At 38.5% G+C, this 18,389-nt stretch overlaps 1 protein-coding gene across 1 annotated transcript in view; it reads right to left on the bottom strand.

Annotated features, from left to right (window-relative positions):
* Positions 1–18,090, bottom strand: part of bend7 (BEN domain containing 7) — a 41,744-nt gene extending 23,654 nt beyond the window's left edge. The window contains exons 1-2 of the mRNA XM_002935251.5: positions 17,547–18,090; positions 9,671–9,751 (exon numbers count right to left, since the gene is read on the bottom strand). Coding sequence (XP_002935297.2) covers positions 9,671–9,751; positions 17,547–17,607 — 142 coding nt within the window. The 5' untranslated portion in view covers positions 17,608–18,090. The remainder of the gene's footprint in view (positions 1–9,670; positions 9,752–17,546) is intronic.
* Positions 18,091–18,389: the final 299 nt, after the last annotated feature.

Genomic DNA, 18,389 nt, shown 5'->3' with positions numbered 1-18,389 from the left:
CTAGGGCCAAGCATCATATGTTAAGAATAAAGTAACCTGGTACTTCAGAAGGCTGAGTAGGCCTATTACTCAGGGATGTCAAATTTGTTACCCACCACTTGCTGAATTCATATTACCACCCACAGTTGTCTGAGAATGCTGGCATTTGAGGAAAACTGAGGTATCCTGTAGAGTCTGCACAATTGTATCTTAGACTTTAGAATTTAATTATTTTACCATCTTGTCTTTAAGGACTATGGATTTAGGACAAAAATAATGCTGTATTCAACAATATAAAGCAAAGATCCAAGATGGATGTGAACATAATATAATGCATATAATGGGATACTTGGGGGAAAACAAACTGCAGATTCTTTACTAAGGAGAAGATGTCCTTGCTAGGATATTTTCTGGAGTAAGTGCGTGTGGTCCCCACTCTCAAGCCAATATAGTATCATCCAAGGATCTTTGGCATGTGGTGCATAAACCAATTAAGGGCATTTCAAAAAGTACTAGTTAACGTGTTATGTAAAAATAATATTAAAGAGAACAATATTCTGCTTTATTTTGGACTTGCTGGAGTTCAAAACGTCTGTAGGACTCATGTACATCCGCAAATGAAGTTGCACTCCTCACAATTTCCCTGCAGTCAGTTGTGCATAAAACCATTCCAAATCGTGGTCTGCTGCACCGACTGACGCCAGGGAGCCCTAGAGATACCACCACCTCCTGGCAAGGCGGTAGCTCCAGGGTTCCCTTTGTAACAAGCATTTCACAACAAAAGAGCATTTTCTCAATGTCACAATAACCTATGCCCATATGTTTTACTGAAATATATAGTAAATTGAATGCCTTTTTAAACATAAAGTGTCTCTTCAGATCTAAGTTAAGTTCTTTCCCAGCCCGCAGACGAAACAAAAGTTTTACAGTGATGAAAAATACAGTTCTTTACAGCAATTGCATTTGTTATTTGTTATGGGCTGTGGGGATTCTTCCTCAAGAATAGTGAGAGATACAAAAAATACCTTGCTGTGCTAGGGATTTGTTTCAACCATTTTAGAACAAAGACCCAATAGGCTCCATGGAGTAGCTAAGACAATTTAGGATTTAGGAAAATATTTTTCCTTTAGAAAAACATGGAAATGGCTTACTTTGAATAGTGGTGACCCATACAATGCTTAAGATTTTCACCGGTAAGTGTAAAGGGCTCCTCTAGATTAACAGTCAAGGTGTAATATTGCCTTTCTTCTATTCTCTAATGGATATCCAACACTCAGAAATGCTGCATTTTCATGTACTTTTGTAGAGGTGCTTGGGGGGTCACAATGTTAGACCCAGCATTTGTGCTAAATTGCCATATTATTAACCTTATTAATATTCTTTGGGCCACAGTAGTGATGTTATTTTTGCTTCTGGGAGACAAGTCTTTGCTTTGTATTTTATACTGGAACACTCCACTGGGTAGGGACTCATGTGAATGATGCAAGTCTGCATTAGTTTCCTCCAGGTACTCCAGTTTCCTTCCACACTCCAAAAACATACAGGCACGATAAATGGCTTCTGACTAAACTGACCATAGTGTGTGCGAATGTGATGGACCTCAGAATGTAAGCTCCTCTGAGGCAGGGACTGATGCTAATGATGCATAGTTTTTGTAAAGCACTGCAGAAATGTGTGGTTCTACATTAATATATGAAATAATTAAATATAAATGAAACGTTTACAAAACACATCTTGGTACAGCATTGTGTAGGACATACTATCACTATATTTAAGCTAAATAAATACAAACCACAACTCATTGAACTTTGGCAGCTAGTTGTATCTGCCTGTTCTCATGATGTAAGTTAAATAATGTAATTGGTATAACGAAAGTTTTTCTATGCATGAATATTGTTTATCTAGGGTCTTCTTGGGCTTGCATACTGCCACAGTGTGTATGTTAAATATGTTCTGTTATGTATTTCAGAACAAATTGCCTGCCATTTTGGACACAAAAGATTAGGTACATGTTTTATATAGTGAGTGCATTTCAGTTTATGGGACAGGTCATCAGGTCATAATTTCCTGTTATTGTAAAATTCTATGGAAATAATTTAGTACTTCATAAAACAATTATAAAACAAGATGTTCTACTGACATTTACTTTTAAACCCTGTCTGTGGCAAGAGTTGTCAATGCCATGTAATACTGGGCAAACATACTTTTTAGGTAGCAGCATAACCCAAAGACAATAGAATCTACAGTTTATGCTTGTCCTTTTGTGTAGTAGCCAAATGTTTAATGATCTGTTTTAATTCAATAAATACAATTCATGCCATAGGTTTATCTCTAGTGCATGGCATTTCAACTATGACAAGCCTTTTTTACATTGTTGTTGGGGCCTTAGAGTACTGCAGGTCTGCAGAGCATAAAAAAGTCAAGACAGTTAACAGATAAAAGGCAAATCAAAAGTTAGGGCAGGCCACAGCCAGGGGAAACTAAAAAAAACAGGTAAAGCTCAGAGAGAGGGAGCAAAGACGTTGTCATGAACCAAATGAGGTCAACACCAAGAAATATACAGAAAAAGTACATAAACTAAATTGTGGAAGAAGACATGATGTCAGGCATAACAAGGTACATGACACTTGGCAGAACGGTCTAAAGCCAGAGAAGTGTTCAAGCAGCAAACACCAGTCTCAGGCATTTAAGAGTACAAACAGAAAATAGCTGGAGGCATTAATGGGAATTGATCGCCCAATGTACACCCAGAAAATCAGCACTCCTTGACAAAGCCTCTTCATCTGCAGTTTGCCAAGAATGCCTGCTACCATGAAGGAAATTCTACCATCTCAGCAAGTCCTATTTACTTAGTTACCACTATTAATTAGCTTAAAGAAAACATAATTAAGAGAAACTTGTTTAAAATCATCTAATTCATGAGTCTCCATATCATTACAATTACTCTGTAGAAGGTCTGCAGTGAATGTCAAACTGCTTTATTTCGTCTTTTTCCTCTCCTAATGTAGATTCAATTTAATTCTGTCATGGTAGGATTAGCAGCAGGGTGAGAAAGGTGACAAAGCCTTATAATATGACTGCGCATTAATTTTCTATACCTCCTCAGGCAGAGGAACAGCACAAACAAATGACAGCTTCTTGAAAAGTAGATATTTTCTATTCAGATTAGTACGACAAGGAAAAATACTGATGTCATTACTAGCCAATGAGGCATGTCCTGCAATGGTCTGAGTATCATGATGCTAAATGGAGCCAATCCTAACTTTCTACAAGCATTCTTAGTTTAGGAATTGCCCTATATTCCAGTGTTTCTTAATTTGTGAAGTGACTTTTTTCACTTGAAAATTTGGCATTATTGTTGCTACGACTTGGTTTGTGGAATCAATGTAACAATGTATGTAACAGTAATTTTTATGGGCACCTGTAGATCAAGTTTACATTTGATTTTTGTAATAGGTAAAGTCTGGGTATTAAGCAAGTAAGGTGTGGGCAAGGAAGGTCGAAAACTGCTGGTATATACTATAGCTGTGTAAGCAGAAAGCTTATGCTTTGTAAAAGAATGTACCATGTTGATAAATATGTTTTTTCTATTGTTGTTGGTAAATTACCAGTCTTTTTTTAGTATTGCTAGATAAAAACTGTAGATATGATAGGCTGCTTCAGTTTTGTCTGACAGACAGGACTAGATGTACTAATACCATAGATGTCAGAAAGGTGCAGCAGAACAAAGTAAAGAATGCAACAAATGAAGAAGAGAGATGCTGAGTAGTTAGATGTGCTTAGTCGTATTGCAGGCACCGACAAAAATTCAAAATAGGCCCTCACAGAAGGCAGAAGCTATGGCATGGCACTGGGCTTATGCAAACTACTAGAAAGTTTTCAGGGTAGAGAAAAATGGTAGCGGGTAAATAATTCAACATATGTTTTATTTGCTTACAACATCCAGTGTCACTAATCTTTCTATATAATGAGACTGAAAATGCTGAATGTTGATGTTTCCTAGCTCCTTGTTTTACTAGTAGGTTATTCTTACCAAGAGCATACATTCTAAGAAAGGGTTTAAGTTTTATTTTTTGCAAAATTGCTAGGCCTTATAGGTACCAGTACCCATACCTTTCAGTTAGGATGGCACCAAGCACCTGCTGCTTCTTACTGAATAATTTGCTAGAGTTGCAAGAACCCACTGCACTCAAAGTATAACGTGCACCAACTTCTCTCACTGTCATATGCTGTGCAGGCTTGAGACACATGCTTTTGGAGCAAGCAATGGTAAAAGACTAGGTTGCCTCTTACTGTCAGGTGTATTAGTGGTGCTAGTGCCCTATTCTCTTAATGTAGACTGTGCACAGGAAGCCAGTGCCCACTGTTTTCACTAAGTTGGAGTACCAATAACTCACATGCTGGGAATTCCAATAGGGGATCTGCAAGTGCAGATGTGGTCCCCACAATTTCTCTGCACTCAGCTGCACATAAAATCACTTTCATTAAAGATACTTCCAGCAAAATGTGCTCCTTAAAATTCCGTATGGGGGTGCTTGTCACCGCTAAGTCCTTCCTGCCTTCTGTTCTGAATCCGTTCTGTGCCTATTGACTCTGGGGAATCCTGGAGCTCCAGGGTTCCCTCAGTGCCCTGCATCAATCATAGCAGTTCAGTTCAGCTGAAAGAATAGGGCGCATAAGTTACATGCACACCAAACACTGGTTACGCCAGCAAAATCCTGAATTGACTTCAGGCAGACTGTGCCCAATTTGCAATTAAGTACAAGGAAAGTCATGTAAATTTTGTTGAAATGGATGCTGAAATGATGTCAAGCACATCATCCTGCTGTGACTACAAAAATGCTGGGAAAAATGCTGCATTCTGGGAAAAATGTTTATAGCACTTAAAATTGCACTTTTCTCACTACACTTGCAGATGTACATGTGCCCTTATAACTTTTGTAGATAATTTTGGTTTTATCCAATGCATTATGTGCAACAAACTTTTTCTGAAACAAATATAGTTATACACATACAGATACATCCTGTATTTAACATAAAATATGTACACTTTAGGATGGGATTGGCTTTAAAACTGGCTATGGTCAAAACCACTGATGCAGCACTCAAAGAGCTATCTTTTGAATACTGGCCCCTCCAACTGACAAAGTTCAGCATCCTATGTCTGTCTACCCTAATTGCTCAACTATGCTGCACATAAAAGCACACATATCAATGGTGTGGTTCTGTTCCATAAGAGATGAAGACTAGAACTAAATAAAAATGAAAAAAAGTTTTTGCCTTTTTATTTTTGCTTTTAATATAAAGGTACAGACCCAAAGGATTTTTAAAGCATGTATTGCTAAATTGCAGCAATAATCCGATAACCATTTATCAGACAAAATGTAGTGCCAATATCCTCTTACATGTTCATTTGTCACCCGATGGGCTTCATTCAGGGTATACCTGTGGTGCACTTCCTCCAGCTAAGAAGAAGCTGCTCCACAGATCTGAATTTTTTTTAGGCAGACACAGGATTTTGAGAATCGATTCCTGAAGCGTGGTTCTATTGGTGATATAGCTAACTGCATAACAAACAAGTAGAGTTAAGTTAAATAAAATATTTTTTTCTAATGAGGGCTACTTCAAGATTTTGAATGTAAGTGTATGCAGTAACCCTACATGAGTACACCTACTATGTTTGTAGGCCACACTAAAGAACAAAGGTGCCCATACACATTACAATTAAGATCTTTCCTGCGACCATTGGTGCAATTTTCTTCTTAAAGGAGAACTATAACCCCAGGCGCTAAAAGTCCCCTTAACCATCACTGCCTTGACCCTCCTCACCATTCCCTTATTGCATAGTTCCTAAGTTTAAACAATGTCCCTATCGCTAGATGTACCTGGGCAATATCTTCTTAGCAACTTAAGTCTTTGGGTCTCTGCACCGACATGGACCCTGTTTGCACATGCGCAGTTTAAGCGGATTTCCTGCTACCTCCAACTGTGCATGCGCAAGCAGGTTCGTATTGGCGGAGAGACCCAAAGTGCCTTCAGTTGCTAAGAAGATGTCGGCCAGGCACGCTGCTGCGCTACTCTGCTGTTTTAGCTAGAGGTTAGTGATAGGGATAGTGTTTAAACACTATGTGATAAGGGAGAGGTGAGGGGGGTCAAGGCAGTGATAGTTAAGGGGGCTTTTAGCACCCCGAGTTATAGTTGTCCTTTAAGCCCAGGTCATATTTTCTATATGACTATACAATAGAAAAATAGTATAACCCTCACAAAGGAGTAAGAGTTTTTAAGATACAACTGTATGTTACATTGAGGTGACCTTTTATTTTCCATCGCCCATGAAGCTACATTAATGCTGAGGATTTAATTAGCTCACTCTCTCATATATGCAAAATTCTTATTATCCGATGACAATTCATTTTTAACAAGGATGACAAACATTTCATTTCAGCCAACTGAGGACAAATGTATTAAGCAGAGCACATAATGCTACGGGTTATGAATATTAAATAACCAAACCAGACAACTAGCATTTGCTCTGATGAGATCTTGAAATAGTACTGTAAAATAAAGCAGATACAAAACGTCAGCTTTCTCTCTGCAATATCACTATTTATATCTATGTAATTCAGGTGTTTTAAGAAAGGATAGAAGTATAAACTGTACTGACTTTTCATACTGTATTTCCTGTTTTTATAAATTAAAAAAAAATTCATCATAAATCATATTCTAATGTGACACTTCTAGCACAGCATAGGCACTAGAATCTGTACTGTTTATTTAAATATTAGTGTGCAATTATGTCTCATAAGCGCTTTCATATTTGGAATTAGTATTAATAGATAAACAAAAGACACCAATATCCAATAAAATAGAGAATAGCGTATCCCTACTGAAATCTATATGGATATTGGAAGTCAGCTAGACGTTAAATGGCTGCATACAAATCAGAGAACCTCAAGATAACACCCCTTCCAGTGCTTCATTATATTTGACACAAATGAGTTAAAAAAGCACCAAGTCATAATATCAATAAGCACTGTTTATAATTTAAAATACCTGTGCTTAGTTATGTCACATGACTCAAATTGTGTTTTTAAAAAGGTGTACCCCTCCCCCCTCTAAAATTTAAGGACAGAACTCAGCTGTGACCAGAATAAAAGTCATGAGAGGTTATGTGACCATTCATACAGTTGACATAATGCTGAGATGGGTAGCTGAGGGGCAATGTTCTCTCTAAGTGTGCACTCAAATGTTAGCGGACACAACAAATAATGGTGCGCACAAAGAATCTGATGTTAAAACCTATTATTTTGTATTTATTCCAACCTGAGCAGACATGTTTTATAAATGTGCACACAAGTTTAAAATGTGCTCACAAAGATTTTATTTGCACCCATAGCCAAGAAGGAATCAGAAGGAACATTGGTGAGGATGAGTAAGGGTGGTAGTGGCTGACAGTATGAAAGAAGCTGGTGGCATAATACCATGAGAGACACGAAGATTAGAGCATGCCTCATGGAAATGGCCAAATTGTCCATTATACAGTGAATAATGCACCCCTCCCCCCCGTTTTAAATATAGTGATATTACAAGTCAACGAAGAGTTCCATAAACATTAATATTCTCATACATTACAATAAAGGGTACTTTATTTCTTATCATGCACAAGTTTCAGTGAGTCACGTGACAGAAATTGCATCACTGAGCGGCAATTATGATGACATCACTAAACTCTGTTTATAAGGATATAATTTACAGGATATTCATGGTTCTTGTGTAGTACATCTTTATATCCTTGGGTGGAAAAGTTAACCAAGATGTGGGATCTCATGCTAGAGTCCCTGGTTTGTTTCCCTGTGGCAACACCTTGTGACTGTGGACTCTTCCTATCCTGGTGTCCCAGCATACAGGGGAGCTAATTTATGATCCTTAAAGGACAATGAAAGGTTAATATAAATTAAAAGTAAGTCTAAAGGCATTCTTTTTAAGTACTTACTGCATATCTAAATTCCCAGATCCCTGCTTGCTTCTCTGAGATATGGTGCTGGCAGCCTACAGCAGTGTGAAGCCTACAGTGACATCACTGAAATCTCTCTCCCCTTCCTGTAGGCTGTGTAGCCTTCCTATTCTCTGAGCATGAGTGTAACTTGATCCTGTCTCTTGTTCTGAGCTACACATGCCACCAACCAATCAGAAGCGGATCTGGCAGAGGGGGGGGGGGGAGGGAATGAAACACATGTGCAGTATGAAGCAAGGAGGGAAAGGAAGGGAGAATACCTTTTTAGAGATGGCTGCCTGTTCTAGAAAATGTGAAGTAAGTGTGACTGAGTAAATATGTGATTAGGTGAGCCAAAAGTGTGGCGTTTTTACTAAACAATAGGAGGACTATTGGGCAGTATGCTTTTTAAATTTGACTTGCATTCTCCTTTAAAAGACTTTCTTTAGTTAAATCGAAGGCAGAATATGACAGTTTTGAGTCAGTTTTGTTTTCTCCACTTTAAGCAAACAATTCCTATTATTCCATTTTTTCTCTGTAATAATAAAACTGTCTGTTGAACTTGATGGTAACTAAACTGTATGAATCCATATTGGTGCCTAAATGTTTTTAGTACGCTTGAGGTATGGACATCCTAATTATATAAAGAACCCCAGGTCCTAAGCATTCTGGATAAAAGATCCTATACCTGTATACAGTACAATGCTTAGTGATTTTAGTTTTATTCAGCTCTTAGTAGTACTTTTCTCACAGTGCTCATTGAAACCTATATAATCTAGAACAGTGGTCCCCAACCAGAAGTTTAGGAGTTACATATTGCTCACCAACCCCTTGGAATGTTGCTCCCAGTTGCCTCAAAGCAGGTGCTTATTTTTGAATTTTTGGCTTGGAGGCAAGTTTTAGTTACATACAAACCATGTGTACTGCCAAACAGAGCCTCCTGTAAGCTGCCAGTCCACGTATGGGCTACCAAATAATTGATAACCCCAGGTAAATTTTTCATGCTTGTTTTGGTCCCCAACTCTTTTTTACATGTGGCTCACAAAAAAGAGGTTGAGGACGTCTTTTCTTGAAATATTGCACCCCTAACATGAAAATAAAGGCTGTTAAAAGTCACGTTAGAGAGCCATGACATATTTAAAAGCACTTGACCTGTTTTCTTATGTTTTATGGAACTCCTTAATGATATTCTAATATGCTTACATTTTACAACAGGGGGTACAATATTCCCAATATAAAAGATATAAATCCTAATTCAGAACTAGACTTAGATAAGGCTAATGCCAGATGAGGCGTAGGGCGGATATATTGGGAAAGTGGAAAATCGCTTGCTGAAAATTCCGCCCTACGCGCCTCCTACATGTGCCTGCATCCGAATGAATGAGATACACTCGGATGCAGGCACATGTAGCCGATATACGCATCCTCTCATGTTTTTATGTGTATATCGGTGCCTGCACCCGAGCGTATCTGATTCATTCAGGTGCAGGCACATATAGGAGGCGAAGGACGGAATTTTCAGCAAGAGCTTTTCTGCTTGCCGAAAATATCCACCCTACGCCTTGTCTGGCCTAGCCTTATGAAAAACATGCAATCACTTTAATAAATAAGCTCACACTTATGAGTGATCAAATGTTTAAACCAAATTTTTTATGTTATAAATCAGTAGCCAATGTAAATCAATGAGCAGGTCATTACCTGAAAGACTCTGCAAGTCTCTGAACTCTCCATTGATGTCACTGCAATAATCAGAGGGTTTATAAGCAGCCTGGTGATATTCTGCAAAACAAAGGTATATTTATCAGCAAATCTTAGTTGTACTTTGTGTTTTCTCTAAACCATTTTATATCTTGTTTTTGCAACTAGGAATATGAACCCATGGCATTTACTTAGCGTCTTAGTTCTTTTCCCTGCATGTTTAATTAGCATATATTATTTGCTCCCATTCCAAGGTTACAATGGGAAATTCAGGAACACTTTTAACAAATTCACTACACAGCCCTGCTTGCTGTTTTTTTTTTTTTTAACTGTTCCTACTTTGTTAGAAAATCTGGTATCCTAATGCCATTCACCTGTGTACTTTAGCCACAGGGACTGCAATATGCTGCAGAAACTGGTCTCTGTCCTAGACATAGGGGCACATTTACTAAGACACGAATTCGAATCCGAATTGGGAAAATTCCGATTGGAAAACGAACATTTTGCGACTTTTTCGTATTTTTTGCGAATTTTCGGCGCCTTTACGACTTTGCGGAAATTGTCGCGACTTTTTCGTTACCAATACAATTTGCGCGAAAAAACGCGAGTTTTTCGTAGCCAATACGATGCGCTCGTATCTTGTCGCGACTTTTTCGTATTGAGCGCTCGTAAGCAGCGGGCGAAACTTTCAGACTTAGCATGATTTTGGAAGCCTCCTAAAGGACTCAATGGCACCCTGCAGCTCCAACCTGGCCCAAGAAAAGTCACCATACTGAAGCTTGAATGAATCCGAATCTTTCATACTCGGCGCGAAAGCTGCGAAAAAGTTGCGACTTTTCGCGCAAGTATTAACGCTACGAAAAAATCGCCAGATTTTGCACAACATTCGGAATGGCAACGAAAAAGTTGCGACAATTATCCGAAAAAACGCAAAATACCTATCATTACGAAAAAAACGCAATCGGACGCATTCAGCCAGTTTGTGAGTAAGTAAATGGGCCCCAAAGGGTTGGATAGGACCATTTAAAACATGCATTGCTGTTCCAAGAAAGACTGTAACTTGTGGCCAGGCCTGGACTGGCAATATGTCAGAGGGTCTACTGTAAAATCCCACAGGCAGTCACTATTTATTGGGCATATGAGGGACTGTTTGGGCCTCTGTGTAACTATCTATGTATGTAGTGCAAACAAAAAGGTAAAATCCCAATAAAATTTATACTTGCACTAAACGGTAGAGGTTTTATTTAAATTTTTTGGCATTACAGAGCAACAATACCAGTAAAACTGCTCCCCATAATAGCAGAATTGTCATACAGCATAATAAGAGCACATGGGATTGGTTATCCAGCTTCCTGGTGCAACTAGTCTGGCTGGTTATCTGAATATCATTTTAATAATAATTTTTCCCCACATGCAACAGTTTACATGCAGGAAAGAAAATGAATATGGAGATGATATGTAAATAACAGTGGGGGATGTGATGTACAGCAGTCACTTTTTTTTAAAAAGGTATTACATGTATAATGGGGCAGAATGGTGGCTTAGTAGTTAGCATTACTGCCTTTCATTCAGACAAAATAAGCACTGAGAAGAGGTTTGTTCTCCCTGTGTCTACTTGGGTTTCCTTCAGGTTTCTCCCAGAAATCATACAGATAGGTTAATTGGTTCCAAATGAAACTCAGCCCAGTGTGTGTTTGTTACCCCCAGTCGGAAATGGAATCATGTGAGCAATAAACACAATCTGGTAGCACTATATAAATACAGGATAATAATGTACCAAACTAAGTATGAAGACATCAAAACGTCACATGGAACAACGTTAAACCTAAGCTAGGTATACATAAGAAGATTTCAGCCACATTAGCTGACAATTGTTTGTGGGTTGGCTTCATATTTCTGTTTGGAGTCTGCTTAAAATTGAATATATTTCAATGTAACCTGTTCTAATTATTATGACTATATTAGAATGTATATAATCATCTACTAAAAGAATATTCTGCTGCCCTACTTTAAAGGGACAGTAACACCAAAAAATGAAAGTGTATAAAAGTAATTACTATATAATATAATGCTGCCCTGCACTGGTACAACTGGTGTGTTTTCCTTAGAAAGACTACTATAGTTTATATAATAAAGCTTCTGTGTAGCCATGGGGGCAGCCATTTACAGGAGAAAAGGCACAGGTTATTTAGCAGATAACAGATAAAACTCCATTATATTCTACAAAGCTTATCTGTTATCTGCTATGTAACCTGTGCCTTTTCTCCTTTTTTCCCAGCTTCAATGGCTGTCCCCGTGTTGACATAGCAGCTCATTTATATAAACTATAGTAGCATTTCTGTTGCAAACTTACCAGTTTTACCAGCACAGGGCAACTGTACATTATATTTTAATTACTTTAAAACACTTTCATTTTTTGGTGTTACTGTTCCTTTAATCGGAGGATGATAGCAATATAATCTGATATCTTTATAGTGCATGCTCTGTAACTCTAGATCCCACTACACATTCATTTATTCAGCATTTCTTCCTTAGTATGGCTTGCTTTCAAATCTGATGCGGCTTAAGCAAACATGGACTCCTTGCTCCTCACATATGGCTGTAGGTACTGCAAATACTTTTTCATAGACCCTATTGAAATTGCCAGAATATTGCTTTCCAATTTTCATAGCTTTGCTTTTTCTAGAGGCAATATGAAAAATATGAAGATAAAAAAAATATTTTGAGATTTGAGTAGTTTTTTTTTTAACATGTGAGAGCATGAAAAGCATGCGAGTAAACATAGACTGCAATCTAGAGGTATGGGACCTGTTTCCCAGAATGCTTAGGATCAAGTACAAGGTATACTTTTATTATTACAAAAAAAAACGAAATCTGTTTTAAAAATTGAAATGATTTGCATTCTAAATAATGGGTTTCTCTGATAACAGATCCCATACCTGTACTTTAGTCACCAGAAGGGTCTAATGGAAGATCGTTAGAACAATGCAACAAGTTTGTACAAGTTGGAGTTCTTAAAACTTGAGTTTCCACATATTTTAACTCAGAATAAGAGAATCACATACAGTCAAATGGCATTAATAAATAAAAACCCGGAACAGGGGTGAATCAGTTTACAAGGTAGTAAAGTGAGGTAGATTAATTCAGGTGCAGAATTATTTCTCCACATGTATAAAAAAAAACTTCCTTACACCACAATCTATTGATTTCCTCTGCACCATGACTCTGCTAAAGTACCAGTATTAGCCCTATCATCCTCACTACCTGAGCAACTGGCTCTACAACTACATTCTCTTGGCTCCTAGCCACCAGGAAATATGAAAAGGTTAAAGTTAGGGAACACTGACATTTCAAATGTTAAAGGAAAACAAACCAAATAATTTTAACACAGCAAAATGAACATTATGACCCCCCAGAGTCCTTCACATTAAAAGCCCCTGAAGCAACCTTTAGCTTGTCGTTGTATAGCCTTTAAATTTAAAACTGAAGAGAAGATGCCAGCGATGTTATCTAGATGTCCAAATTACCTAGTTTATTTTTTCTTTCTGTTCTGTATAGTAGTTTACAAAGGTGAAAGCAATATTGATCATTAAACAGTTGACTGCATTTCCACATTGATAAAATTAGTGCATACAACACTATCTGTAATATTAACTTCTAGTACATTGTAACTGAAGATAGTTTGTAAGTAACTTTTTTTGTGCTCTCTTCTGCCTACCCCTATAGTTCCGGTGCTAGACCCAAAGTTTCCTATAGGGAAACTCTGAGCTACAATCTGAGGTCCAGGTGGTTTACTGCCACTGTTTAACACCTAGACCAGTGATCCCCAACCAGTGGTTTGTGAGCAACATGTTGCTCCCCAACCCCTAGGACGTTGCTCCCAGGGACCTCAAAGTAGCTGCTCATTTTAGAATTCCTGGCTTGGAGGCAATTTTTGGTTGCATGAAACCCAGTGTAAAGCCAAAGTGAGCCTTCTGTAGGCTGCCAGTCTACATACAGGCTACCAAATAGCCAATTATAGCTCTTATTTGGCACCCCCAGGAACGATTTCCATGCGCGTGTTGCTCCCCAAAACTTTTTCCATCTGAATGTGGCTCACGGGTATAAAAGGTTGGGGATCCCTGACCTAGACCAATTTTCTAAATTTATAAAGTTTCTTTTTAACGTGCAACTTCATCCAAAAACTGCTTTTGCATAAAAAAGAAAATCTTATACTAAGAATTTTTGATGAAAAATTAAAGATTTTCAGTGGCTTTAAAGTTATTGGTAAATGTAATTACATTTTCAAATAACTGAATTTTCTTTCATTAAGCAAAAACAGGCTTTGCGTAGACACTTCCTGTCTCCCATTTATCTTATTTATTTTTTTCCAGTTATTTATATAGCGCTACAGATTTCTGCAGCACTTTACAGAGATTATCATTTACATCAGTCCTTTCCCCAGAAGAGCTTACAATCTAAGGTCCCTATTGCATTCACACACACCATGGTCAATTTAACAAGAAGCCAATGAAGCTGCCTGTATGTTTTTGGAGTGTTGGAGGAAGCACTGAATCCAGGATTCGGTTTGGGAATTGGCCAAGATTCGGGACTTTTTCTGCAGGATTCGTCCAAATCCATGCCTCTGGCCGAATTGAATCAAAATCCTTAAAATCACGTGACTTTTTGTTACATAAACACAGAAGTTGAACATTTTTCACTTTCTCTTTAGTCCTTCCTTATCCTAATTCGGATTTGGTTCAGTATTCGGCCAAATCTTTCGCAAAGAATTCGCGGTTTCGCAAGACTCGGTGCATCCATAGAGGAAAGTGGAGTATCCAGAGGAAACCCACACAGACATGGGGAGAAAATACAAACTCCTTGTAGACAATTTAGATTGTAAGCTCTAAGGGGCAGGGACCTCCATCTTTGTGTTTCTTGGCCACTTCGCTCTGGGCAATCTTTAATGCAACTTTACTTTGTATTTATTACTATACTTTGTATTTATTTGTATCATTTATTGTTATGACCTACTGTTTGTTCTATCAATCTATTGGTCTGCTGTGCAGTGCTGCATACAAGTAGTGCTATATAAAGAAAAATATACATACATACAAGTGAGTTGCCTCACTTAGACCATTGTATAATCCATAGAAATGCGTCACAACGCTCAGAGAGCAGCCCAATGGTACCTGCTCTTTATGAAGGGGACTGAGAGAAGAAGGAGATGCACTGTTTTCCTGTGTCACGCTGGGTTGGAGGCGGTGCAATCCTTTGATAGGCCAATTACAAATGGAAACAATACTCCAGCCTATGGAAGGATTGTGCTGCCCCTGACCCAGCATGATGGACACAACTGCAGAGGATCCTTTTGCTGTGTTGGAGTGTCACTCAGGTAAGTACCGCTCAGCTTGAGGATTTTTCACTAGTTATATTTTTATGCTGAAACTTTTTAGTAATACTGACACTTTCATATGGATTTTCATAGGAATGTGTCAGTGCCCCTTTAACGACACAGCAAATGGAGATCATGAGCCAGATTATCTATTTTGAGCTACCAGTCTCTGGTGTAGATTCATTTATAAATTACTGGAACAATGTTTATATTAAAATTAATTTTCCAAAAGTGACACAAAGAGTAAATGGTAGAAACTTCTCTGGTATTTTCTAAGAATTTCTTGGGTATGTATGCAATGATGTGAAAGCACTTGGTGCACATTCCTTGAGCGGGTGGAAAAATGGTGACTTCCTGTATTAGCACCAACATTAGAAATATTAAACCTACAGTGTCTGCTAATGTTTAACTAAATGTTTCATTACTGCATAAGCAACAGAGTTAATCATTTACTTCTGTCAGCAATCAGAGCAGCTGCCCCTATATGAAAGAATGGTTTACAGTGTTAATTAAAATTGTGCTGTGTCTGTAACAACCTACATTAAACCAGGTAAACTGAGATTCAGAAGTTGTGTTACTGCATTTATGAGAGGTTTAAACAAAAGAATTGATTATAATTCAGTACATTAGCCAAGCTGGTAATGCTTCCTGAAAACTGCTGTTTTGCTACTATTCTGATCTGACTGATTTCAGTTCTATTGGCATCCATGGACTAGTGTGATTGCATGCATTCCCCCTTGTACTGTTGCACTAAATTTACACAATGATGCATATTGGGAAGAACAAACTTTCCACACACCCCTGTGGTGCAATCCAGCTCAATGCTAATAATATTCTGTATATATATATATATATATATATATATATATATATATATATATATATATATACTCAGAGATCATTCAAATCCTGATTGTGAATTCAATTTTTCAGTTGCCCAAAGAGGCCAAGCAGCCCCCCACCGGCCCAACAAATAGTGATAGTCTATGGAATCTGGTATTTGCCAGAATCCAAAGATTGCCAGCGGACCTGGTGCTGTCGGGTATCAAATCCATTCCTTACTTTTTTCCACAGTGAAATTGGACCCTGTCATCCCCTGAATATCAAAGGCCTATATACAATCTGGAATTTAAACCTAAGGTTATGCCTGTAAGTTGTAAAACAAATAAACACTTTATCTTGTGTATAGTTATTAAAGATACTGCCACAGGAGAATACAGTTTGAAATAATTACACATTTTGCATCAACCCTCTTGTCTGGCAGTTCAGCGAAGAATTACATCACTGCCAACAAGGAGCTACATGGTGATTATGATCTCAGTGGCTTGTGTTCTGTTCAACCTCAGCTTCTGTTATTAAGCAGTCAAAGTAATTGGTCTTTTATCTTTTCAGTTCATATCGTCATATTTTAAATGAAGTAAAGTTTATACTAGGCAGTGGTTTGAATGTGTGCATTAACAAAAAAAGAAACATAACTTGTTAAAGTATGGCCAAAAAAAAGGAAACATGCACACATGAAAACAAATGCAAAACTTAAAAAAAGAAATAATATTGCAACCAAATGCAAGAGTGAAGAAAGGCAGAATAAAAAAAACTTACAATAAAATATATATAAGAATAACTGCAAAATGAGTTGGATTACTAGTATATAAGGGTGTGTGTTTACTTGGATTAAATCTTTCACCTTCAAATGTATATTGGCCTTTTTATGAGCCTGGCCCAATTGTGTAAGCACATAAAAGGTATGTGTAGGAATATCAGTAAGTGGAATTGCCCTGGCACATGACACAGCCGCAGGAGCCTGTACAAAGCTGCTCTGACCTGCCCTGAACTCTGCAGGCTGCCCACCCCCAGCTTGTCACTGGCAGCAGTCAGGGAAGCACTAGCAGCAGACGGCAAATGGAGAGATCACTCTCCACTTCCATGTTCATGGCCTTCACCCTTCTGTCTGTTTCCTGAGAATACGTTGCAGCCTCCTGGAGCCAAGCTGCACAGACGCCACATTATTTACGTGTCAGAGAATAATAAAACACCTGCTATTATCTATTGCCCTTTACACACCTTAAAAATCCAGTAAGAATAATTCATGGATATACACCTGTTACTGAAAGGCGGAGGTGCCTAACATGTGACCCTCCAGTTATTGTTGAACTACAACTCTCAAAAATTGTCTAACTATAGGGCCACAGGTTGGACATTTTGAGAATATAATGTAGCATTCCCTCATCCTATGATAATCCCAAGTGAACCCATGTCCAAAATATACAAGCAGGTTCCCTGCAGCTTTTGTCCATTGCAGCCCTATTAATACATCTGCCACTGGCATTACTGATGTGCATATTTTCTAGTTGTTTGTCTCATATGCTCCTGACAACTGCCACTCTCCCCATCCTCCCCCCATGCCAATGATTACACTGTCACTGCCATGGGAAGGCATATTTAGCCACACTGCCAGTGCCACTATAAAGGGGCATCAGCCTTGTCTATTCTATAGCTCCTTACCTTGATTCACCAGTTTAAAGCTCTGGGATTTCCTGCTCCTCTTCCTCTCTGAGAACTCCATGCTTTCCTTTTTATTCTGGCAAGAGGTGCCTCTGATGGTGGCTTTTTGTTATTTTTGTTGTTGGCAGAAAGGAGGAGGAAGAGACTGAGGAGCAGAGGGAGAAAAAAAAGATCAGAGAGATTAAGACAGTGAAGAGGAAGGGGAGGGGGGAAATAAAAGAAAATGGGAAATCAAGCACTAGTCACACACAGGGAGGACCAAGGTCCGTCTCTTTAATCTGCAACACTGCTGCCTTTCAGCTCCAACTGCAGGGCTTGATGGCAAAGTTTTATTTTTCAGTTTCCAGGAGAGAGGTGCGGGAGGTTAAAATGCAAAGGATTCAGATTATAAATCCCTGGGTGGTAGCGAGAGCCAGGCATCACTTTCCCCCCACCCCCTGGTATCCAGATGTCCCTTAGGTAATGCATCCGAGGGGTCCCCAGAGCACCGGGAGCAGGAGACAGGGCCCTCTGAGTATGCGATCGCTCTTCTCCTTCCTCCTTTTTTATTGCTGTCAATGATAAACAGGGAAGAGAATTATTTGTGTAAAGGAGAACTCATGCCACCTGCTGGCAGTAGTTTAGTATTACAAGCAGGTAGAATGGAGCCGTGTGACCCTACACTGGCTGGCAAGCACAAAAAGAGAGCGTCTACAGTTTGTTATGCCTACAGTTACTACTTATGGGAGACACTCCAACAAAATCGATCGCTAGGAAAAAAAGTTTAGACGCTTCATAGGCCTTTCAGTATAGGTCAGATAAGATAATAAAAACCACACAAGTTACTAGGGTTGATACATTGTT

Source organism: Xenopus tropicalis, chromosome 3 (assembly GCF_000004195.4).
Source record: "Xenopus tropicalis strain Nigerian chromosome 3, UCB_Xtro_10.0, whole genome shotgun sequence".
Taxonomy (NCBI): Eukaryota; Metazoa; Chordata; class Amphibia; order Anura; family Pipidae; genus Xenopus; species Xenopus tropicalis.
This window is presented reverse-complemented; position numbering and strand designations above follow the sequence as displayed.